The 25,801-nt window shown below is 40.7% G+C and overlaps 1 protein-coding gene and 1 long non-coding RNA gene across 4 annotated transcripts in view; one reads left to right on the forward strand and one right to left on the reverse strand.

Annotated features, from left to right (window-relative positions):
* Window positions 1–277: 277 nt before the first annotated feature.
* Window positions 278–25,801, forward strand: part of LOC139067540 (uncharacterized) — a 52,679-nt gene continuing 27,155 nt past the window's right edge. The window contains exons 1-3 of the long non-coding RNA XR_011519676.1: window positions 278–412; window positions 1,565–1,639; window positions 23,818–24,089. This is a non-coding gene — a long non-coding RNA (uncharacterized lncRNA). The remainder of the gene's footprint in view (window positions 413–1,564; window positions 1,640–23,817; window positions 24,090–25,801) is intronic.
* Window positions 8,564–25,801, reverse strand: part of LOC107384740 (actin nucleation-promoting factor WASL) — a 41,636-nt gene continuing 24,398 nt past the window's right edge. For 2 of the 3 annotated variants that reach the window (XM_070549001.1, XM_070549002.1), the window contains 4 exons: window positions 24,318–24,498; window positions 22,870–22,912; window positions 11,293–11,446; window positions 8,564–9,514 (listed from right to left, as the gene is read on the reverse strand). In XM_070549001.1, the coding sequence (XP_070405102.1) occupies window positions 9,186–9,514; window positions 11,293–11,446; window positions 22,870–22,912; window positions 24,318–24,498 (707 nt within the window). In that variant the 3' untranslated portion in view covers window positions 8,564–9,185. The remainder of the gene's footprint in view (window positions 9,515–11,292; window positions 11,447–22,869; window positions 22,913–24,317; window positions 24,499–25,801) is intronic. The other variant, XM_070549003.1, reaches the window with a different exon arrangement.

Here is a 25,801-nt window from a genome sequence, read left to right on the forward strand (position 1 = left end):
GGGACTCGGACGAGTTCACTTTCTGGGAATGAGAGGGGGATGGGACGTTTCTAAAATCTCCTACATCCAATTAAATAACGACAGAAACGACTCTACAAACTACGATATGTTATTGACATAATATAAACGTTTTGCTGTGTTATCGCAAAAATTCAGTGGATATAATTTAGTAAATTAATTCCAAAAGTCTAGGAAAGCTCTCCTTGAAGATGGTTTGATCCAATCTGCCCGTGGCTTTTATGACAGGAATGTGTGCGGGTTCACTCAAGGAGGGGGGTAAGGAGTAAGGTAAAATATCACGATAAAGAAATTAAAAGCTAAACGCATACTAAAATAATGACATATTAATAGTAATTAATGTTCATTTAAAAAGAACAGCATCACCCGCAGATGAAATTTAACCTTCATAAAGGTGGGTTCATTTCAGTTAGAAAAATGTCTATTTTTATCATGCTCTCTGATTTGATAAACATTCCCTGGGAAATGATGAACAGAATGCATCATGGGAAATGCAACCTCCGTCCACTGCACAGCCAATAAATAGTCTGTAAACAAAGCAAAGGACAACTAAGACTGCTCCCTTTAGCCTTGGGCTAATAAAGTCCTAATAAGACACATGCTTCAGTTTGTGCATTTTCGTCAATATATATTTATTTGAAAAAAAGCCAATGGTATTGTTTCCTATTAGGCGATATTACTTTCTGAAACAGATCTGTAAACATTTGAACCTTTATTATGCGGTGCAATAAAACAAAAACTGTGCCTGACTTGTGCACATTTTAATTATGCCTTTCAGGGTGTTTGTAATACTCAGCGACAAGCTCAGTCAGGATCCTTAACAGAGAACTATTTGTGAAATCAGTGCGATCAACTACAATCACAAAGTGTCAATTATTTATATTCCACACCTTGTAAAGTTACATTATATTGTAATATTTTCTTGTCGCTGGTGAATACAATTCTGATCAGCATTTTCTTTTTATGCAAGCATGTCTTTGGCCCAAGTTTAACCATTCTGAACACTGAACTTGATTAAAGAAAACATCCACCCGCACCTTTAAAAGGATCTCACTCACTCCTTCAGATTTTTCTACAAATATAGTCATGTCGCCAATCAATAATGTTCTTTTTTTTGTTTAAGGTTTAGTGTCTTGTGTTAACAAAGATGGGTAGAAGTGTGTCTGTGTGAGTGCACATGCACAGTTGTGTATGTGCATACCTTTTTGTTTGCATGTGCACATGAACACAATTGAAATGAGTATACTGGCATGTGCAAGCACGTGTGTCTAAAACTTGCGTAATTTGGTCCTTTTTCTTTTCTTTCTGGGTCAGGATGGGTGTGTGTGTGTGTTTGTGTGTGTTACGATTTGTTGCTCAAATGTCACAAACAGAACCACACATTAACCAAACATATTTTGGTTAACCAAAAACGTATTTTTGATAGAATATGACTGGCCAGTAGCACCTGTTCCTTCTCGGAAACATCTGATCCTTTGCTGTGCCTCTAGCATTTAACCCCAAGTTCTTCCACCTCGGTGAATTCTACCTTTTTTGCTCTTGTCAGACTTGAAAAACCTGACTGATGGGAGGAGAAAGACCTGAGGAAACGCAGCAGCACTCCACCTACAGCCTCAGTTAGGTGAGTATCAGCATGACTCTGCCTGAATCACACTTTTGTTCTTTTTGATTATAATCTAATGCTGTGATGAGAGAAGTGAGACTGAAAAATCAGACTTAACAGACAATGATTTGTTAAAAATGTAGTTATTTTATTTTTTTTTACTGTGTCCTGGTATTCAACCATCCTGAATATGAAATTGCTGACGTGAGATGGTGACCTATAAGGAAGAATTGGCTTTTTAAAAACACAAATGCATAATTCCACTTTACTTGGACCAAAGGAGAACTTACATGGCTCATCTTCCTTCTTCCTCATGACATTTATTTTTTTCAATACTTGTGTTACAGACACCTTTTGCACAGAATCAGAAAAAAGTCACATTTTCCAAATGTTAAATAAGAATGTGAGAAAAGCAATAAAATCTTCATAAATTGACTTTAGAGACACGTCTGCTACAGAATACTGCACTTGTCTCACACAACGTTGTATAAAACACACCATCTACTTTTTAAAAATAAAGAATATGTTAGTTGTGAGCAGATCCGTTCTTGTTTTTCTGTTATGTTCAAGTTTTTTTGTACCAGAGCGCCGCAGGAGGAAACCCCTTTGAAGCATTTGTTTGACCCACATTTTACAGTAAAACAGATCCAAGACTGTAAGGCTGAGGGAAGAGGGCAACATGAATATTCTATAGTTTGGACTTTGGAGTAGGATACTCCCTACAGGCATCTGTCTCCTCATGAATGTTTGAATAAGACGCCTCTCTCATATCTTCTCAGGAATGTTCAACAATGGGGATATTTGGCAATTTCATGACAGGGTTGTCTAGAACCGACATTGTTCATGGGCCAAAAGCGAAAACCCGTTTTCTGTTTTAGTTTGACAACATTTGCAGTGAAGAAAAGCACATATTTGTTTAGGGAAAGGAAGCGCCAACATTAGTGGAACTATTTCGAATTTTTTGATGGTTATAAAACTTGGCCATGTAGCAAATCATTGCTTCAATATTTTTCAGAAAAATTAAATTACAGAGTTCATTGCTTTCCTAAAGGATCTGGTTGTGGGGGTTGCAGCTCCAACAGAGGGGTCCAAAACGCCTCCTCTCAATGTGTGAACTGGTCTGGCCAGAAAGGAGATTTAATCCCCTCCTAAAGGCAGAACATGCATGAAACACCTCATCTAGGGGAGAGGTCTTCTACAAATATACTACAGCATATGTTGCATTGTGATATTTAAAGGTGCATTATGTAGAAAAGAAGTCAAAATGACATCCTGTGGTAAAATTTGGTTTCTGCAACCACTTTAAACAAATCTGGAGCTTTTTGCCGGCTGTCGTCAAATTAAGGAGACACAGCAACCTCACACTCATTGATGGTAAACAGTACTTACGTCCCTCCTTCCTTTGTTTCGAATGGAGAAAAACTGACAATCCCCACAGTCAGCTGGATATGAAATATGTTTCACGTTCCTTTTAAAATGACTGAAACATTAGACTCTTTTGGGATTTTCTCACTGTAAAATTCTCACTATATTCTTACTCATACAGTTTAATACTATAAAATGACCCTAGCTGAGAATTATGCCGATCTGTTTCAGTTCTGAACAAGGCGAGAGCTGAAAAACAACTCAACTTTTAAACTGGTCGTTGCACTTTACACACATTTTAGAAAAGGATTTTTTAAATGAGCAAATTCTCATCCTATAATGAAAAACATTTTATCAAAAAGTATTTACGGCTGCTGTCAATGTATCTTAAGTTGACATTTCAACAAAGATGCCCTGAAATATTACAGCTGCACACATTTATCTAGGCTTTCTTTTGTAGAATCATTTTACAGCTGAACCACTAGATGGCAGCCTTACTCCAGATAATTTACATCAATATTTAGTATAATCTCTCATCTTGAGTTACTCTTTCCCATCCAATAGCGCAGAATGCTGTGCTGCTGTGACACACACACACACACACACACACACACACACACACACACACACACACACAGACACACACACGCACGCACGCACGCACGCACGCACACACACACACACACACACACACACACACACACACACACACACACACACACACACACACACACACACACACACACACACACACACACACACACACACGCAAACATTGGTCCACCTCTGGGTAAGTGGTGATGGTGAAGGCTTCACCCCCGCTGCTTCTGTCCTCTACCTTCTGTTGGTCTGGCGGGGTCTGGGGATCTGGAGCTACCTGTGGGGCTTTGGGGCTTTTGTGGGGATGGACAGGTGTTCATGGGTTGGGGTATGGTCTGGAGGCCCTGGCCCGTGCTGCGGCCTGATGGATGGCTGGCTTGGGATCTTGGGCATCTTGGGCTGCCTGCTGCCTCGGGGTTGCTCCCAGAATGGGGAGGGGCCTCTGCTGCTTCGGCCCCCCATATTTCGCAGCCATAGGGTGTCCTCTCTATCCTCCATCCCTTTGGTTTGGGGGCGTAGTTGGGGGACTGGTGCTCGCTTAGCCGGGGAGTAGAATCGAGTTGGCTCGGTTCCCCGTAGATATTATAAATGAAAGCGAGTGGAGGAATATGTAGAGAAAGCAGAAACAGTGATGGAGAGGAAGACGGTGAGGTAAAAGAGAACAAGAAAAAATATTAATGGGGCTGCAGCTATTGAATACTTTCATATTAAAATATTCTATCAAATCCTCCATCGATAAATCGAATATTCTATTTGACGACGTTTCAAGTGAAAGGAGATTGTGTTCTGCTGCTAAAAATATGAAAATAAAACCACAAAATTATAAAAGGCTCAGTGATATGTATTAAATTGGTGTTGTCTAGTTCCCTTTCCCATCTGATATTTATAATCAATAATATAGATATTATGGAACAACATTTGACATATATTTCAATTACAGTTTAGGTTTGAATTAATAAAGCTCAAGCCTAGTCAAATTAACCTATCTAAATATAGTCTCATATGATCAGTAGAATTGAATTATTTCAGTAACATGTTCAAAGTCATTTATTGTCATTTCTACCACATGTGCAAGACATACAGAGAAACGAAATTGAGTTTCAGTACACACAATTCAGAGATCAGACATACAGGTGCTGGCCAGTAAATTAGAATATCATCAAAAGGTTGAAAATATTTCAGTAATTCCATTCAAAACGTGAAACTTGTACATTATATTCATGCAATGCACACAGACCAATGTATTTCCAATGTTCATTACATTTAAATTTGATATTCATAAGTGACAACTAATGAAAACTCCAAATTTGGTATCTCAAAAAATTAGAATATTCTGAAAAGGCTGAATATAGAAGACACCTGCTGCCACTCTAATCAGCTGATTTACTCAAAACACCTGCAAAGGCCTTTAAAAGGTCCCTCAGTCTTGTTTTGAAGGCACCACAATCATGGGGAAGACTTCTGACTTAACAGCTGTCCAAAAGACAATCATTGACACCTTGCACAAGGAGGGCAAGACACAAAAGGTGATTGCTAAAGAAGCTGGCTGTTCGCAGAGCTCTGTGTCCAAGCACATTAACAGACAGGCGAAGGGACGGAAAAAATGTGGTAGAAAAAAGTGTACAAGCTCTAGGGATAACCGCACCCTGCAGAGAATTGTGACGACAAACCCATTCAAAAATGTGGGGGAGATCCACAAAGAGTGGACTGCAGCTGGAGTCAGCGCTTCAAGAACCACCACGAGGAGACTCATGAAAGACATGGGATTCAGGTGTCGCATTCCGTGTGTCAAGCCACTCTTGAACAAGAAATAGCGCAAGAAGCGTCTCGCCTGGGCCAAGGACAAAAAGGACTGGACTGATGCTGAGTGGTCCAAAGTTATGTTTTCTGATGAAAGCAAGTTCTGCATTTCCTTTGGAAATCAAGGACCCAGAGTCTGGAGGAAGAGCGGAGAAGCACAGAATCCACGTTGCATGAGGTCCAGTGTAAAGTTTCCACCGTCAGTGATGGTGTGGGGTGCCATGTCATCTGCCGGTGTTGGCCCACTCTGTTTCCTGAGGTCCAGGGTCAATGCAGCCGTCTACCAGGAAGTTTTAGAGCACTTCATGCTTCCTGCTGCTGACCAACTTTATGGGGATGCAGACTTCACCTTTCAACAGGACTTGGCACCTGCACACAGTGCCAAAACCACCAGCACCTGGTTCAAGGACCATGGTATCCCTGTCCTTGATTGGCCAGCAAACTCGCCTGACCTTAACCCCATAGAAAATCTATGGGGTATTGTGAAGCGGAGGATGCAATACGCTAGACCCAACAATGCAGAGGAGCTGAAGACGACTATCAGAGCAACCTGGGCTCTCATAACACCTGAGCAGTGCCACAGACTGATCGAGTCCATGCCACGCCGCATTACTGCAGTTATTGAGGCAAAAGGAGCCCCGACTAAGTATTGAGTGCTATACATGCACATTCTTTTCATGTTCATTCTTTTCAGTTGGCCAACATTAGAGAAACAAACATTTTTTCATTGGCCTTTAGAATATTCTAATTTTCTGAGATACCAGATTTGATGTTTTCATTGGTTGTCACCTATAAATATCAAAATTAAACGTAATAAACATCGGAAATACATTGGTCTGTGTGCATTGCATGAATATAATGTACAAGTTTCACGTTTTGAATGGAATTACTGAAATATTTTCAACCTTTTGATGATATTCTAATTTACTGGCCAGCACCTGTACATGGGCAAGACAGATGACAAGAATTGGTGACTGCGGTCATTCGCAACATGAGTCGCGCTACCTTAGGAGTAAGCTAGTGGAAATGCTAATAACGTTTCATTTCTAATGGTAATAATGTAACGGTGGCATATCTATTTTATTATGTACAGGTTAGCAACATATTCCAGTCTAAATTGTGTTCAAATCAAGAAGCGTTGGTGAATTACATGCTATAATGGCCTGCCAAATTCCTGCTGGGGTGTGTGGAGCCTTTGGCTGACTGGATAGCGTGCGTGACTGTCACCCGGGAGTCTGGGGATTGAATCCCGCCCGGGCCCTCGTTTCTCCACCTTGCCACATTAGTATTCGGTTAATTCGTCTGTTTGATTTGTCTTTAATTTTTCCCCTGCGACTGGCCACAGTCCCACGGATCTGAAATTTCTTAATAACCTGTGCATTTGTATTCATTACTGATAGGACTTATTAGCCTAGCAAGCCATCCCTGTGTGTGAAAAGCCTGGCCACGACCCATTGACGGCTCTGTTGTGGGGCGGGATCTATGATTGTCTTTCAAACGGTCTCTGCATTGTAAAACAAACAATGCAGCGTACTCACTGCTATGGATGTCAGTCAACGGGGCAGTACATCATACATCGTGGAAGAAGCAGGGAGAAAGATAAGAATACCTAATTTTTTTTCTAAATGAACTTTTAGAATTTCGCTTAAAGTTCTGGTGTTTGTTTTTAAATGTTTACATGAGTTGGCTCCACGATATCTATTGGATCTGATCCATCCTTGTGTTCCCTCAAGGAACCTTCGGTCAGCACAGCAAGGACTGTTGGTTGTTCCTAAACACAGACTGCAATCTCGAGGGGGTCGTGCTTTCTCGGTGCTGGGGCCGAGGCTCTGGAATGAGCTACCTACATGTGTTAAACAGGCCACCACGCACGCCAAGTTTAAGAGCCAGCTGAAAACACACTTTTATTCTTTAGCTTTTAACCAAGAAGGGTCTCGTTAACGGATGGCTTAGCACTTTTTTGCTGCCCCACCTAGATTTTATCTACATGTTTTTGTTGGTTTTTAAATGGTTTTATACGTTTTTACTTTTAATGCTTATTTCTGCAGTGCAGCGCTTTGTTTGGTTCTTGGGCCATGTGAAGGCGCTATATAAAGTTTAGTAGTAGTAGTAGTGATTGGCCAGCCATCATCCTGTGGAGGTTCCAATACAGCATTGCTAGAGCATCTATTCAAAAGACTCTTTTCAATGAATCAGAGCTGTTGGAGGACGCGTCGCATCCCTCCAATGTCTGTGACAACGCGGGGGGTGGGGTGGGGCGGTTAGCTTCAGCCGAGGTCCATGACAGCATGGATGTAGGGTGAGCATTACTGGAAGACGAGATGAACAGTTCTCTACAAGGACTCAGCTCTCATTGTTCAGACTTGTTAAAAAAGATTTGATTCCTTCATATTACTAGTAGTCACAGGAAGGGGTGCCCAATGCTGGTCCTGGAGGGCCAGTATCCAGCAGGTTTTAGTTTTAACCCTTTTTCAACACACCTGAATTCAATCAGCAGGTCTATAACAGGCTCCTGTAGAGCCTGATGAACTGCTGCACAGGTTATTCAACCACTGAATCAAGTGCGTTGGAGCAGAGAAACCACAAAACCTGCTGGATACCGGCTCTCCAGGACCAGGATTGGGCACCCCTGATCAAGCTGCTTGGCGATGGTTTGAGCCTTTACCTTTAACATACTAGTTTATAATTTTCTTTCTAAACTCCTGAGACAACTCTTACCTTCGCTTCCTCTGGTCAGTGTTGAGTGTGGTACACATCATGTCACCAAACAACACAGTGACTACCTGGAGCCCTGTACGGTCGGAGGGACCGGTGGCAACAGTGCTCGGCTGTCTCACTTCAGTCAGTGCGCTCCAGGGCAGCTGTAGCTACATTGTAGCTCATCACCACCAGCATGTGAATGTATATGTGTGTGTGTGGATGGATGGATGTGTTGTGAAGTGCCTTTTGGGGGTTGTAAAACCCTAAGATGCTAAACAAATACAGGCCATTTTTAGGCCTTCTGATTGTAGATACCTGTAATGCTAATTTAGTGGACACACCTTGAATGAACATGTCCATGTGATCACACATTTTTCAGTCTTTTTTGGGGGTACCATAATTTCTGTTCTATGAGCTTATTTTTTTTAAATAATTATGTTGAAGCATGGTTGAAAAGCAACATCTGACTTTCACTGGTTACATTTTATAGAACTTTTATTTATTATTACATTGGTCAGAATCAAATTTTCACATTTCTGTGGCCATTATGGGGTTTTCTTTCATCAAACAAAGGGCACCAATTGTTTTATCTGTCTACACACACACACACACACACACACACACACACACACACACACACACACACACACACACACACACACACACACACACACACACACACACACACACACACACACACACACTACTACCACAACAAATATCCTATTTCACTTATTCTTATAGATTTTCTTTTATGAAGACCTCAGTTTTGTCCTGTCTGTGTATTTGTTGTCTGTTTTTGTTTATGATTTATGTAATTTTTCTCCCTGCCTGTCCACTTCGGTACATAACCCAATGCGATCTAACATGCCACATACATACTAAAGGCTTACCGCAATAGGAGGGCTATCTCAAATCCCTCTTGCTTTAGATTATAAATGCTCTGGCACATTATGTCACCCAAATCAACCACTCTTCCTGCTTCAAATGCCAAGACAGAACAGGTTGAAAAAACAAACAGAAAAAAAAAAATAAAAATAAATAACTAACTCCCCCCAAAACAAAACAATACAGGCATTATGCTGGTGAAGGTTCTCATTCATCCAGTCCCATCTCTGATCTGATTCAGCAGAACTGACTCGTCCCCTCTGTCAGCCTCCATGGGTGGTGGAGAACCAGGTGGTGAGGTAGGGCCACCGTGACTTGAAGCTGGAGGAGGAGAAGGAGGAGGTGGAGGCGAGGCAACAGAGAAGGAAGCATGAGATGGTGCAGTGGGAGGCGGGGGTCCTCCTCGATTGGTTGGGGGAGGTGGTGGAGCAGACATGCCCGGTCGGGATGGAGGAGGAGGGGACGGGGTGTCCTGCACAGGACCTTGGGATGGAGGAGGTGGTGGAGCAGAGCAGTGTGATTGGGATGGGGCAGGGGGAGCTGAAATAGGGAAGGAAACAGAAGAACAAAATTTAGAAACATTTTTTGACACAGCAGCTTCTAGACATTTGTCACACAGAGACTGATGAAAGATCCGAGATCCAACAGTTCAACACTCTCCACAGTCCTCCAGATGCTCAATCTGACCTAAGTTTCTTTAGCGATGTTTTCCCAATGGTGAAAACTCAAGAGGAAAAGAGGGAAACAAGCAGGAATCCTGGTGGAAATTAGGCTTCTCTTAAATATGCTATTCAGAGTTTTCCCCAATCAGGAATTATATATGGTTTTTCAGAATTTCATGAAATTATTATTTATTATGTGATGTAGTGTGGGCAATACGTCCCCACCCCCTGTCCCATGGAGCTCCATGCAATATGAACTGAGCGCCTGTCAGCACTAACCAATAGCGTCAGACTACCATTAAATGCAGACGCCAATCACAGAGCATGCAAAGTTGGCAACCTCTCGTGGACAAGTAATTCTTTAAATTATAAATATATTGCAACATTACGTGAGCATATTAACTGTAAAACAATGTGTTTTTAGCTCTGTTTTGTTAGCTAGGAGCACGTTCATGGCTTTAAATATGAAAGTGAAAACGTCTTGGTGTGATACACTTGTCAGCCACTAGATGGTGCCATCAGAAGAAAGAAATAATCCGAACATCTCCTTTAAAATGTGGTTTAGCTAGTGAACATCAGCGGGATCTCTTAGCTTCAGGTTCTTTGTGGAAGTGAGTTCTGCCTCCGCTTTCCCGCTGGGCCGCGGTGTGGCATGGTTTCTCTGTCCACATGTTCGTTCTTCAGTGGTTTCTCTCCCTGTCTCCTCCATGAGTGGACTCTACAGACACCATGGATCAAACCCTGCTGTTACGTCCACTAACTCTAGCTGTTTCAGTTGTTTCGCATTTAACCGCCTCACTTAGCAGAGCTTTACTAGGTACACACTCCATTAACAATAAGTCCTTCCTAACCCCCTGAGCCTGGGATCAGTGGACTCAGTGGTCTCCTTTAAAAATGAACTGAAATCTCACTTGTTCAGGCTAGCTTTTGCGTGAACTTCTGTTGATTATACCTCACTACCTCCACTTCATGCGGCTGTCTCTTTCAATTCTGTCTTTTTCTTCAGACATCACACACTCTCAGCCATGCATCTATAACCTCACATCACAGGAGATCAGCACTCTCACCTGTAACTTAGGTTAGGAAAGTAAACCTGGTGAAAACACCTTCGGCACTGAGATGCTTTCAAGTTCCAGCTGCACCTAAAACCCTTTGGATGCCTTTAAGATTAAATGTCAGGGACAAAAAGCTTCAATTCACATGCAAAGAGTTTAAAAAAGTCCTGATCCAGAGACCTGAAGGAGCAGAGGAGGTTACGCTGCAGGTGGAGAAGAAACGCTGCAAAGCATATGCAAATATTCCATCTGATCAACAGATCTGTCCGGTGACGTCAGCACATCATTAAACAAAGTGAAAAACACCAAACGCCTAAAAAATTAAAGTAGCTGCAAAGACTTGGCTGGGTTCTTAAAACATGCATTGTAAGGCTTCACAACAGGTCATACACAAACACCTACCGCTCAACCTGGGCAGATCTGGGGTCAAAACCACCACACTAGTTAGACTGGCTTTAACCCACGAGCAAATTCATACACAGCATCTCATTTAACATCCTGTCATTTTATCCCTTCTTAAATAAAACAAAAGTATAGTTTGACTTCAGTTAAAAAAAACCTCTCCAAACTCTCTTTCAGAAGCAGAATGATCAATCCTTACCTTGTCTCCGTACCTCGTTTTTGACGGCCTCCACACCCCCGTTCTTCTCAATGAAGTCATAGATGGCTTTAGATGTCTCCATGTCCTTCAGCTCAGCCTCAGAAATGCCGGCCATGTCAAACAGGTTCTTCAGCTCAGGATCCAAATTATTCAGCTGGAAAAAAGGGAAGACACGTTTGATTAACTAGATTAACTAGAAAACTTTTAAAATAAACACGAAATACTAAAGCATAGTCGGTACGGATTCCGAGAAAAGAGGACAACAGCACTTGCAATAATGGAAGCAACTGATGAAATAATTAATACATTAGATAAAGGTAATTATGCTATTGGAGTATTTATAGATTTTAGCAAAGCTTTTGATACAATAAATCACTCAATTCTCATAAACAAGCTTCAACAGTACGGCATTAGTGGAATAGCACTGGACTGGATCACCAATTATTTATCTAAGAGACAACAATTTATTAAAATGGATGATGTCACTTCTGAAAGTATGGAGATTGCCCCCAGGGGTCAGTATTAGGACCTGCTCTATTTAATATACATATATAAATGACATTTTTCAAGTCTGTAAAATTCTGAAGATGATCTTATTTGCTGATGATACAAATTTGTTTTCCTCTGGAAGTGATCTCAATGAAATAATTAATATTATCAATAAAGAATTAAGTAAACTAAAAAAACGGATGGATAATAAATTATCATTGAATATAGAAAAAAAAACTAAGGTAATGACTTTTGTCAATTGTGAAAACAAAACAGAAGTATATATAAAGATTGATGATGAAAAAATTGAGAATGTTAATGAAATCAAATTTTTGAGTGTGATCCTAGATAAGAAACTCTGCTGGAAGCCCCACATTAGACACATACAAACAAACTATAAATAAAATGACACAACTGTTGGACTGTAAATCACTCCATATTCTGGGGGAAACGATTATAAAAATGCACTACATCCACTATCAGTATTGCAAAAGAGGGTAATACATGTCATTCATAAAGTTGGGTATCTGGATCATAAAAATTCTTTGTTTTTACAGTCAAAATACATTAAACTTCCAGACCTGGTTCATTATCAAACAGCTCAAATCATGTTTAAAGCAAGTAAGCACTTATTGCCACCTAATAATTAAAATCTCTTCAACCAGAGTGATGAGGGATATAATTTTCGAGGTACTAAAAATTTTAAAATGCCTAGGGTACGAACCACTAAAAGGAGTTTTTGAGTATCAGTATGTGGAGTGAAGCTGTGGAATGGGCTGCAGGAAATACACAAACTGTCATGACGTGCGCAGGTGAGTTGAGCCGGAGGTGAGGACCCAAACGCAGGGGAAGAAGCAGGCAAGCAGGCAGACAGGAAACTTAAGGGTTTTAATGACACGGATCATGCAGGACCTAGACCGACAAGACAAACAGGAACGAGAGGGTTTAAATACAGGAGAAGCTGGGACCTTGGGTGACTGGGAGACGAGAGGCAGGTGGGAGCAGTTAACATTGACACAGGACTGAACAGAATGGGGAGACAGGACAAATAGTGCCCAAATATAAACAAATTTAAATCACTGTATTAAAAAATGATAATTAATGGATATGAAAATGAGATTCTGGAAACTATGATATTGTCATTATTATTTAGCTGTTGTTGATGTTATTATTGTTATTATTATTACTATCACTAATACCACAAAATGTTTACACAAAATGCTCTCATTAGTAGCTGCATATATTTATGAATATGGGTGTTTGTATGTATGTACGTATAGATGGTAATTTGTAAAGTAAAGGTAAATTAGTAATGTGAAACAAGGGGGTGGGATTGAATAAGCACTTACTTCTTACTCCCTTTGGACAAAGACTTCTTTTATTTATTTATGTATTTATTTATATTTTTATTGGTATATCTTTTCTATTATGTTCATTGATTTTGTAAAAATATTTTGTCTTATGTTCAAATAAACCAACCAACCAACCAACCAACCAGAGGTGGAAAGAGTACTAAAATTTCCTACTTAAGTACGAGTACCAGTACTTTGATAATTTTTTACTCAAGTACAAGTAAAAGTACTTGCCTAAATTTTTACTCAAGTAAAAGTAAAAAGTATCGTAAATAAAACTCTAAGTAAAAGTTACTTAGTTACATTTTTGTCAGCGTAAAAATGGTTACATCAGTGCAAAACCACAACACCAGTTCACAACATGCTCGTGTGTGCACGCACACACATGGACACACACACAGTTTGATGGAAGGATTTCTATCCAATCAGTGAGAACAGGACGTGCACATTTATTGGACGAGGTTTTTCTAGGATTGTACGTTTCAATTGTGATTAAAATTATTCTTTATTTTGAAAAAAAAATGTTAATTTTTAGATGCCATCAGTGTGTGAGGTATCTCAATGGTCTCATGACAAAACTCTAACATGAGACTGTGCTCTAACCTGTCACATAACAAGCTAAATGAAAGTCAAACATTTCAAATGGACCGTATGACAGCTGTTAACGTTGGCCCTGCCCTACTTTACCTCTACAACAGTTCCTTTATCCATGTCCATCCTAGAGCTCCTCTCTGACCTTCATGCTTATTTAGAGCAGCTGATTTTTAAAGTTAGCAGAGTTCATCTTTGGTAGTGGGTTCACTCACTCATTTAAAGATATTGGCCAGAGGCAAAATTCGTTTGAACAGCATGTGTAAATGTGTATTAAAACCTTAGATGAAAAAGGTTTTTGGATTTTCACGGCTGGAATTGTAAGAAAATCTGATGTTTGTGACCGGCGCGGGAAAAACAGAAACTAACTTCCGGTCTAAGCCCTGGGCAGCTGGTGACGTTTCACATGGAGCTCTGCTGAAACAGCTGTAGTAAACAACGCCTGACTCCGGTGTTTCTGCGTTAGCGTTATAGCAGAGAACAATGTGTTATCAGTCAGATGTAGCTTCAGAAGCCTCTGCTAGTTGGTCAGATTTGGTTTTTCTCTGTGATACGGCGACGAGAACGGATATTGGATTACCGGAGACGTTCAACCAAACTCCGACCCCGCCAGCTGGATATGAAGTGCAGACATGTTTTAGACCGTTTGACTGAGAAGACCTTCAACCCGATTTGGACATAGAGGAGGATTCTGTTAATCTTCAGAACCAAAATTGGTACAGTTTGTTTACTTTTCTTAAATATTTCATTTCTGTGCTCCACTGCGAGCTCTAAGCTGACGAGTTTTCAGCTGGTCTTAGCTCCATCATGTGTCCCAATATAGTTCAGTAACAGTGTTGGGCAAGTTACTTCAAAACTGTAATACATTATTTATTACTTGTTACCCTCATTTTAAAGTAATTAATTACATTACAATATTACTGATTTTGAAATGTAAGGCATTACACTACTTTTGCATTACTTTAAGTTACTTTCACCAAAACAACTTCAATATGAATCTGGTAATGTGACGCTCAGTGAGCTCATGACATATATGTGGAAGGTGATGTGGTGTCTGAGCTAGGGTTGCTGTTAAAAACAGTCAGATATAATAACAGTGCTTTAAAATGATTGTTTATTAAATAAAAGCGACAACAATCTGTACTCTCAGCACGCCGCCATCTTATATTAACTGATCAGGGAGTGAGGTGGTGGGGGCTCCAAGCCTATATTTGCCTTGGTCCCCAAATGCCTTGATACGGCCCTGGATGTGGGACTGACTTCTGGGGTGATCTGATTCTATCACATGTATAAATATTAAATGCTTATATATTATTGCTTTTCACTGGTAAAAATGTGTATTGGGGATAAATCTACCTACTTTTTTCTTTTCAAGCACTTTGTTTTGTTTTCTTGATTTTATGTGAATAATATCCTGCCCTTTCTCTCTAACCTTCCTGCATGCTGCATGTTTTCTCCGTCTTCTAGAAAAACTGTAAACTAGATTTCCTACTTTCTAACTAATCAGCCAAAGGGATCTACCGAACACAAAAATAAATAAATAAATAAAAAAGCTTCGCGCTGCACTCCAGCAGCAAGGAGTTGAAATCACCGGCGCACAGATTATGAACTCAGCTAAAAATTACATGAAGTACCGGAGAATATGGGCGGATATAAACGATCGCAAACGAATTACTTTGTTTTGGTGGAGCGATTTTGTGAATATAACAGCGGCCGCGCGCAGGACGCAGCTGGAGTATTTGAGCCATTACCGCTGCGTCCTCTCTGCTCATAGAATGCCCGCAAAGCGGAGTCCATAAATAACATCATATATGTAGATACTAGATCTTTTTTCAGGCTTCCCGCAATTTGAATTTTTAGGAAACCCGCATCTTGATTCTGGGTTTAAAAATGCATTGTAATTACTGCGTTACAGACAATTGTACCGAGTAAATATTACCATTTTCTTTCCCTGTAATGCCTTACATTACCACGTTACAGCAAAAAGCAATGCATTACAGTAGTTAATTACTTTTGTACCGCGTTACTCCCAACACTGTTCAGTAATCTACAGTTTTACTGCTGTGTGTATTTATTGATATAACTCTGGAAAATATTTAACTGACAATTTGCCAGAATAAATCTTCCTGATGCTGGAGTAACTCCTTAGCTCAATTCGTTGTTTGCACTAATCCAGGATGTCATGGAGGTTCTAATGTTGAAATATAGAGATCATCTTTTAGATTATATCTGTGTGTGTGTGCCGTAGCTTTCCCATAGGACTTGTTCTTTCCTTACCGGAGCTAACACGGTTAGCAGTTTTGCTGCAGTCATGCTAACGGGACTCGTCTAGAGTCCAGAAGTAGTGGTGCAGTTCTAGATGGATTTATAGATGTAGGTTATTATTTTAGATCAGACCTGTTATTTAAAAATGAGTGTAGGACACAGAAACATGGCTCAGACCTTTTGCTGCAGCTGTAAATGCAATTTTACATAATAATTAGGAGCATGAAAGTAAACAAATAACAGTGATTCACAACACTAGCATCAGCAGCTAGCTTGTTTTACGTGCTGAAGTGACGTATGCAAAACACAGTTCTTCACTGTCTGGAGGAGAGGATTTGGATTTTCTGTGATGATTTATGACAAAAGTCCTTAACAAAATAAAAACCTGAACCCAGTACATGTTTATATAGATGGTAAAGTGTAGTTATTTAGCATTTCTACAATTTTAATGCCGAGCCAATACCTTTAACCCTTCACTACTGAAATCAGTTTATTCATTCCAATCCTCCTAAATAATCCTCCAATCATCCAACTGGAATCCTTAAGGGTCCCATAACGTCCATTCTGTCAGAACAGGCCTTGGGAGGCCAGGTGTTACTAGAACTAATGGTGTCTCCTCACCAGCGTGAGCCTCCAAACTGTGAAGGTTGGTCTCCAAACATGAACTTTAAATTCATGCATTTATCTCCTCTTGTAACACTTTAACATGTTTTAAAAGGCTTGTATCATGATAAGTTACACCTCCCAGACCAAAGATAGGTCCAATATAAGATAAAATATTATTATAAACACTGCAGAGATGTCATTATTTATGAAATATAAGTTATTTTCCTGAGCCGTTACTTCAGCCAAGAAATAAGATGCATGGATTTGATGAAACCCCTTTGTCTCATGCAGTCCTATATGTGTAACACACACACACACACACACACACACACACACACACACACACACACACACACACACACACACACACACACACACACACTGCAGCATGTTAGAATCTTTTGAATGACTAATTTAACTACACTGAACTGCTTTTGTAATAATTTAATCTCTTATTCTGGAGTAAAATAAAGAAACAAGCTAAATCATCACATATCTGTGGCATCAAGAAGCAACTTCTGAGTTCAAACACAGGGATGGAGCACAATGTTTACACCTGAACAGTATCAGGATGTTTTAACTCACAGAGGCCTGCAGGTCTTCTGTTTTATGAGCAGAGCGCTAAACGTTATTTTGCCGCTTCCGTGCGGAGCGGTAGGGAAACACATTTCAAACACGGAACCGAGTTTGTTTACCGAATCGAGCAGAATTCTAATGACGTCACACCGGTGCGCGAAGGTGCGGGTTCCAACCCACAGGAGAGGAGGGAGAGAGGAGGTAAACAGCGATTGTATCACAGGCACTGAACTGATGTTTTTGAGCACAACTGCGGTAAAAATGACTGATTGTCCTCATTATCAAAAGTGTACCCCCCACCCCCCGGTTTAGATGCGGTGCTCATGTAGGTGACTCTTTCTGTTCCGATGCAGCTACAGAAATTTTTAACTTATTAAGCCTACAATTTATTTTTACTCAGTAATGGATATGAATTAAAATGTAGCAAATTACAATTCTTTTATAAAAACGTACTCAAGTAAAAGTAAAAGTACAGATTTTAAAAACGACTTAAAAAGTATAAATATACAAAAAAGCTACTCAATTACAGTAACGTGAGTAAATGTAATTCGTTACTTTCCACCTCTGCAACCAACCACCCAACCAACCAAAAAATAATGTTTTGTACAGCAAAGCTGAACAAAACTAGCTTAAAAGCTTAAATATACAACTGACTTAAAAACCAGGACAAATTTTTGGTTCCGTTAGGTTTAGAGGCACACTTTAAGGTTTAGAGGCACACTTTAAAAAACAATAAACAAAAAGTCTAAGTATTTTTTGCCCAGTCAGCTGATTAAACCAGGATCTAAATGTGAGAAGAAACCTTTTTCTGTGACCTCATAAAAATCTCATGATAAAATTTGCCTTTTTCTGCTTCCCTCTCGTGGTGAATGTATTATGCTGTTCATCCTTTCATCTGCATCCAGTCGGCATACAACGAAGAAACGAGGAGTTTAAGAACTTTTTATTATCTACATTAAATCAAAAATGATTAAAACCTCAGAAGTTTGAATTCAGAGCAGCACGACTAAAGTCTGATGATAAGCTGTAAAACTTATTTAATGTGAAAGTTTGTATGAAGGAGCTGTAGGACCATAAAAATCGTCCATGCTAAGAAGTAAGCCACCTTTATTTAAGGCCAAATTGCTAAATCCTATGAAGCATTAACTTATGACAGAATAATTATCTAGCTGGTGCGTAAGTCCACTGACCTGAATGGTCTTTAGGTATTACTGGTTAATATGAGTGGAAATGGATCAAGAAGATGTTCTTCCTAAACTGACTCAAAAATCACCATTAATATTTTGTTGGACTGAACACAGGACCACCCATTTCTCAATTTTGAGGCAGAAAAGGCAGTTCCCACCACCACCATTTTGGCCGTGGCACATGTCTTGTCATCCCTAGACAATCCAAAAATGGGAAAAGAGGTGGAGCTCACCACCCTTAGAGTTGTCATGACTGTAAACTAGGCATTATTAAACCTAAAGTGGCCTTTAGAACCAGGCTGTAAACATGTTTATGTCTGCTGCGAAATAGAGATTTTTAACATGGGAGTCAATGAGGATTAGTTTTTTTTTATCCAGCCCTAGTTATGAGGCGACGGTGGCACAGGAGTTAAGTGCTCGCCTCGCAATCGGAAGGTCGCAGGTTCGAGACCCGCTCAGTCTGTCGCTGTTGTTGTGTCCTTGGGCAAGACACTTAACCCACATTGCCTGCTGGTGGTGGTCGGAGGGACCGGTGGCGCCAGTGCTCGGCAGCCTCGCCTCTGTCAGTGCGCCCCAGGGCAGCTGTGGCTACATTGTAGCTCATCCCCACCAGCGTGTGAATGTGTGTGTGAATGGGTGAATGACTGATTGTGTTGTAAAGCGCCTTGGGGGGTTCCAGGACTCTAGAAGGCGCTATATCAAATACAGGCCATTTTACCATTTACCATTTTAGTGGATGAGGGTGGAACTGCAATTGTTGGCACTTCAGTGTTGGGAGCAGTTCTGGGTGCCTGGGGTTCCCACTTGATCACGACACACATTCAATGTTGTTTCATTAAGCTTCTGCAGGGCCACTAGATTAATCTGCATCCAGTGACGCATTTATTTTTCACCAAGGTCTTGTATTGATGATGAGCTCCGGCCACTGCACAAAACCTTCTAATGCCTGTCTTAAAGAGAAAGTCACCACCTAAAAGAGCTTTAATCCACTCATGTTTGAAAAATGCTACAAATGCTGTTGCCTGTCAGACCGACAGGGAGGAGCTGCTAACAAATGCACACACGCAGGTTCACAATGACACTGTGACATCATAATGTACCAGCTAACATCATGGCATACCTCTTAGCCAATAGCTGTGACAGATTTTAAATCAAATGCAGTGCAAAGTTTTTAAGTGACGAAGGTGCAACACTGACAGTTTTAGGCAGAATATGTAAATTTTAATTGAGATGCACTAAAGTGACAACTATACGAGTCTACAGCATGATTAGACACTCAGTTACATAGTTTATCAGCAAAAAAAAAAGTTGATTTGGAGGTGACGCGCTCCTTAAAGTAGGGATGACAATATATCGGCATCGATATCGACCAATGTTGGTCGTTTTTTAACATATCGGAATCGGTCCGATAAATAAAACTGGGTCGATATTAACAACCGATATTTTTTCCATCTTGTCTCCATATGTTTGCCTGTTTCAGAGGGTGAAGGGGTGATGTGTAATTGTTTAGTCATGTGAACAGTGATCGTAATCTTCTCAGTACCGTAAGTGTGTGTGTTGTGTGTGCATAATAACGTAAATTCAGCTTTAATAATTTTCATTCTATACAAAATTTTCTGATTTTAGAAGCATTAATGTCAGCATATCGGCATCGGAAAATATCGGTTATCGGCCATAACAGTGATCTCAATAATCGGATATCGGAATCGGCCCAAAAAAATTCATATCGGTGCATCACTACTTTAAAGATTCTCAGTAGTGGTAACATCTGGACTCTGGTGGCTGATCCATGTGAGAAAGACGTCCTCATACTCCCTGAACCACTCTGTGGCATGGTCCTCTTGGAATATGTCCGTACCATTAGGGAAGTAAAAATCCATTGATGGGATAACCCGGTCCTTCAGTATCCTCAGGTGTAGGGCTGCAACAAACGATTATTTGGATAATCGATTAATCGGATGGGGTCTCGACACGATTAATCGATTAATCGGATTACATGGGGAAATTTTTAAAAACTGCTAGGGAAACGTTATTTCTCTCCTTCCTTCACTTTATTTAACACAACATTATTAGAAAACAGTTCAATAGCAGAAAAACAACATGCCATCACCTAAATTGTCTTATAAGGTGTATAGACAGAGACCCTAAGCTACATCTATCTGTGACCTAAAATGCTTGGTCCAAGTTAAACAGCTTAAGGGCAATTCTCATCTGTTTTGTTTGATCTCATCTGTTGACATTTATTTTAAATGTAATTAAACATAGGCTGTGAATTAATCAAAATTGATCACTATTTCCAAAAATGACTGAAAAAATACCAAATAAAACAAAAGTAAATGAATGCCATCCTCCTTGCTATGATGCCCTGGGCAACTGCCATAAAGTCACATCAAGAAATGCTGCTGATCATTCCAATGATCCCAAATAGACTCACATTAGGCCACATGAAAGCAACTGAACCCAAAAATATATTAACCAGTATATAACTGCACTCTCACACAACACGCCTGCAGCAACAGTTAGGACTCCTCCCTCCCTTTTAAAAGCGTTTTTGCTTCTGAGGACATTGTGGTTGTGAAACCACATGCTAGTAGTCTGGCCCCGGTGTGATCAACCAGTTTCTGCGGGAATGTGACGGCGGAACCAGGGCCAGATTAACACTTTGTTGTACCCTGGGCAACAATATTCAAGGGCTCCATCATCACGACCCAAGGATCACCATAATGTGGTCACATACAGAATATTTTACTGTAATATGCAGTAAATATACTCAATACTTGAATGCCTGACAACACGTAACCCGCCCAGAGTAACCTTTGACCCACCTCGTGTGGACTGACCAATGAGGAGAGGGTCTTAACTTGAGGCCCTCTCTTCATTGGTCAGTCTGCATGAGACTGACTCTCAACTGACGTTCAGTCGTAGGCAGCGAAGCGTCTCTGTGCAGTGCAAAAGCCCGGGTGGACAGTTTGTTTAATGTAGGGTGACCATATTTCCATTTCCAAACAAGAGGACAGGGGATCTGTGCCTATGACGTCACACTATGGCAACGCCACACAAACCATGTTGGGACCCATTTTTTGTAAGAACTAAATTAATATCAGATTCTGCCAATTAAAGCGCTCTAAAACAATTCATATGTAAATATTTTGCATATTTAATGCAAAATCTAATTTTTCTGCTTTAGTGCTGCAACAAGGTTTTATTAATAATAAATTGTTATACCTTTTGTTTTACTACAGCATCGGTAAGCTTCCTGTGCACAGATTATTAAGGCTGCTTGTTTCAGCTGTGAGATTAGACGATAGGATCAATGAAAAAATAAGTTGTCCCACACTCCATGGAAACTTTCAGAGAATCCACAAATAGTGGCTTTCAAATGATTTTGTTACTTTTTGCAAGTTTAGAAAAGCAGCAGATCAGACAGCATGTCTGATAATTTAGTTTTTCATCTGATAATATTAGAACATGTCAGTAATGTCTGAGGGGCTTTTATAAACACCATATAACTAACACTACTGGAGAGGGCATGAATTACACAGAGGCTTCTGGGGAGCCCAGTTATTGGGGGGGGGCATTTTGCCTTGGCCCCCAAAATGTCTTGAAACGGCCCTGGGTGTGTGACTGAGTTTTGAAGGTGATCTGAATTGTATCAGATGTATAAATATTACATGTGTAGAACTTATTGTTTTTTACTGGTAAAAATGTGTAGTGGAGATAAATCTACCTACATTTTACTTTTCAACACTTTGTTTTGTTTTCTTGTTTTTATTTAACTATTTCCTGTCCTGTCTGTCTCTCATCTTCCTGCATCTCCTCTTAATTCTCCAGAAAATCTGTTGCCTGGATTCTTACCTTTTCACCTCATCAGTTACTTTTGAGCAGATCAAAGGGATCTCCTGACCGAAAAGCGCAGAGCGCGTTTTCGATGCTGCGTGAGGTGACATCACCACAGCACAGGTGATGAGCTCCGCAGTAGCGAGCGTCAGTCACAAATAAGACAGAAAATAGAGAACATGTGCGGACATGAACGATCGTGTGCTAATTATAGTTTTTTGGTTGCGCCACTTTGAGAATGGACCGTGCGCTGGAAGCAGTTGCCTGGATCGCTGCGCAACAATGCGGAACCGGTTCGCAGCAGCGCAAGTCTGCCGGCTCTCCCTCGCGCTGATCTGCCGGTACCGGCTCTCCCTCGCGCTGATCTGACTTGCTCTGGTCTAAGCGCAACGGCGGGCGGGAAGGGGGGGCGCTTTTGGAAGAGTTATGCGACACAACGAATCGATGACGCATTTCGTTGCCAACGCTTTTAGTAATCGATTTTCATCGAATTTATCGATTCGTTGTTGCAGCCCTACTCAGGTGACCTCATTCTTTCAGCCTAAGCCTGAACAGCTGCAGCGACCTCAGATTGTAAAACCAGGTGGTGACTTTTCTTGTGTGTCAAAGACGCTTCTATAATATTTATCTGCTAAATGTATTTTAGGAAGGTCTGGCTGTCACATGGTACTTACATCAAAACCCGTGCTTGGATTCCATCCAACGTGGCTGACGTGCCTTTAAGACAGAAGAAGAGAAAGCACATGAGGAATGAGACGAGTGCTGATATGGTTTTGACTCAAATGGTTCATTTGAAATCAGCAGTAATTAAAACCATACTGTAACTGATGCCACTGATATCTCTTTAACACATTAAAGGTACAGTCTGAAAGGTTTTCTGGAGCTTTTTTCTGCCATATAGCTTGTAAAGCTTTTCACATACCAGTGGTAATCCATTAAAACCTCAGAGGTAAAGGGTTATTGGATTTTCACAGCAGGATTTTGAAGAAAAGCTGATGTTTTTGAGTACCGTGGCAAAAAACAAAAACAAACGCAAAACTGTTTCCGATCTATGCCCTGGGTGGCTAGTGATGTAACACAGGAAACTCCGCTCAAACAGCTAGCGTAAACAATCCCCAACTCCGGTTAATCTGCTTTAGCATTATAGCAGAGCACAATGTTTCATCAGTCAGATGTAGCTTATGAAACATCTGCGAGTTAGTTTTTTTCTCTGTTCCTCAGCCTGTTCGAATTGGATTAACCTACGAGATTAACGCACAGCTGGACACATTCAAAACTCAGACAACATGCAAGTCAATATGGATGCTGATGTGCAAAGATGGCGTAGAAGGATAGTGAACATCTTCAGAACCAAAGTTGGTATAATTTATTAACTTTTATGTGTAAGTATTTTATCTCTGCGCTGGTAGAAGGGTTAACATAGCAGCTAACTGTTTGCTTCATCAGGCCAGTCCAGTATAATTCAATTATCTACATAAAAGAAACAGAAATAACAAGCCTTTACCAATTTTGGCTGACCGAGCAAAAAATATGACAAAGAAAAGACCAGAGGTCCATCTGTATAAAGAAACAATTAAACTGCTAACATTTGTTCATTCATGAATTTTCCTCTGCTTATCCAGGTCCGGGTCATGAGGGTAGCATCTCAAGTACGGGATCCTAGGCCGCCCTCTCACCAGCCAACTCCACCAGCTCCTCCGGCAAGACCCCAAGGTGTTCCTGGGCAAGTTTGGAGATGTACTTGCTCCAACGTGCCCTGGGTTGGCCTGGGGGCCTCCTGTCAGCAGGACATACCTGAAACACCACCTCGGGAAGATGTCTAGGCGGCATCCTGACAAAATGCCCGAACCACCTCAGCTGCCAACTCTCGATGCGGAGGAGCAGCAGTTCTACTGTGAGTCCCTCCAGAATGTCAGAGCTCCTCACCCTATCTCTATAGCTGAGCCCGGCCACCCTTCGGAGGAAACTAATTTCAGCCGCTAACATGTAGAATAAACTTGTTAATACAATTTCACTATAAAGTAGGGTAGAGGCAGCATTATTATGTGGGAAGTCTAGAAGAACAAACTATGATCCTTCATTACCAGAGGGGAAAAAATAAAACCTGTTAAAGGCGACTCACTGGAAATTATTGGGTGTGCTGATGTCTGCCTTGGTCAGCTTCTTCTTCTTCTTCTTCTTCTTCTTCTTGCTCCTTTTGTCCTTATTGATCCTCCTAGGGAATGAGGAGTGCACCATGTGGTTCCTCTGAGAGTTGCTGGGTGGACGGTGCACACCACTGATCTCTCGGTTTTTGATGTTGGCTGTAGCGATGTGCAATGAAGGTCATGGAAAACCACACAGATAGTACTAAGGTCACACTTCAGATGGCAGCATTTACTATGGAAAATTATTAAAACAAATGGAGGCAGTGCATACATTTTTTTTAGTAATGAATACAAATCTAAGTTGTGTTCTTTTAATAATTAAAATGCATTTTTTATGATGAGTGGCGCAGAGGTGACTAAACACGAGTTAGTAAGATTGTACAACTTAGTCCAGTAGTTATTTAACTACTAGTGTCATTTATTAAGAAGCAGGGGGTGTTTCTCAATGCCAAGAAACCTTGCCTTGATGTCTTAGCCCCGCCCTGATTGCCTAGGAGATACGTCATTGGGAGCCGCCAAGACGTGTTCCAATGTTCATGTTCTGCCGAGGCGTGTGTTCTCCGTTTATTAGAAGTTTAGCTAGCTGAGCGAGGATACAGGGGAGGTGTCTTGTAGCCTAGCCTTTGTCAAAAATTACCCAGAATACACTGCTGTATTTTCTAAAGGACGGCGGATCAGAAGCCGGCAGCTACTTCAGGGACAATTTTCAAGTTTAAAAGTAAGTCAATTAATTTTAAATGGTTTTCTTTTAGATCCAAAGAAGTTATCTATGGTTGGTTAGTTGCTTAGTAGTTGCAGCTTTGGTGGCTAGCGGGTAGTAACTCACTTATATTTTAAATTTAATAAACATATATTAAATTTAAAAAGTAAAAGGCTCGTTATATATTTATATTGAAACTAATACATATAAAATATAACGTTATCTCCTGTGTCACATGACGTTACGTGACCGCCGTGGAATTCGCTGTCACATGATGCAAGTCTGTTCCATTTAACAGTTTTCTTTGACCAAGGAAGGACAGTGACCTCATAAGCAAGTTTGTATGTTTATTAATTCTTGATCATGGACTAAATCAACTGAATGTAAATGTATTTCTCTCTCTCTCTCTCTCTCTCTCTCTCTCTCTCTCTCTCTCTCTCTCTCTCTCTCTCTCTCTCTCTCTCTCTCTCTCTCTCTCTCTCTCTCTCTCTCTCTCTCTCTCTCTCTCTCTCTCTCTCTCTCTCTCTCTCTCTCTCTCTCTCTCTCTCTCTCTCTCTCTCTCTCTCTCTCTCTCTCTCTCTCTCTCTCTCTCTCTCTCTCTCTCTCTCTCTCTCTCTCTCTCTCTCTCTCTCTCTCTCTCTCTCTCTCTCTCTCTCTCTCTCTCTCTCTCTCTCTCTCTCTCTCTCTCTCTCTCTCATCTGCCTGTTTTCTCTCTCATCTGCCTGTTTAAATAAAGTCTGTGAACAGACTTTTCGGGGT

The sequence above is a fragment of the Nothobranchius furzeri genome, chromosome 1, assembly GCF_043380555.1.
Source record: "Nothobranchius furzeri strain GRZ-AD chromosome 1, NfurGRZ-RIMD1, whole genome shotgun sequence".
Taxonomy (NCBI): domain Eukaryota; kingdom Metazoa; phylum Chordata; class Actinopteri; order Cyprinodontiformes; family Nothobranchiidae; genus Nothobranchius; species Nothobranchius furzeri.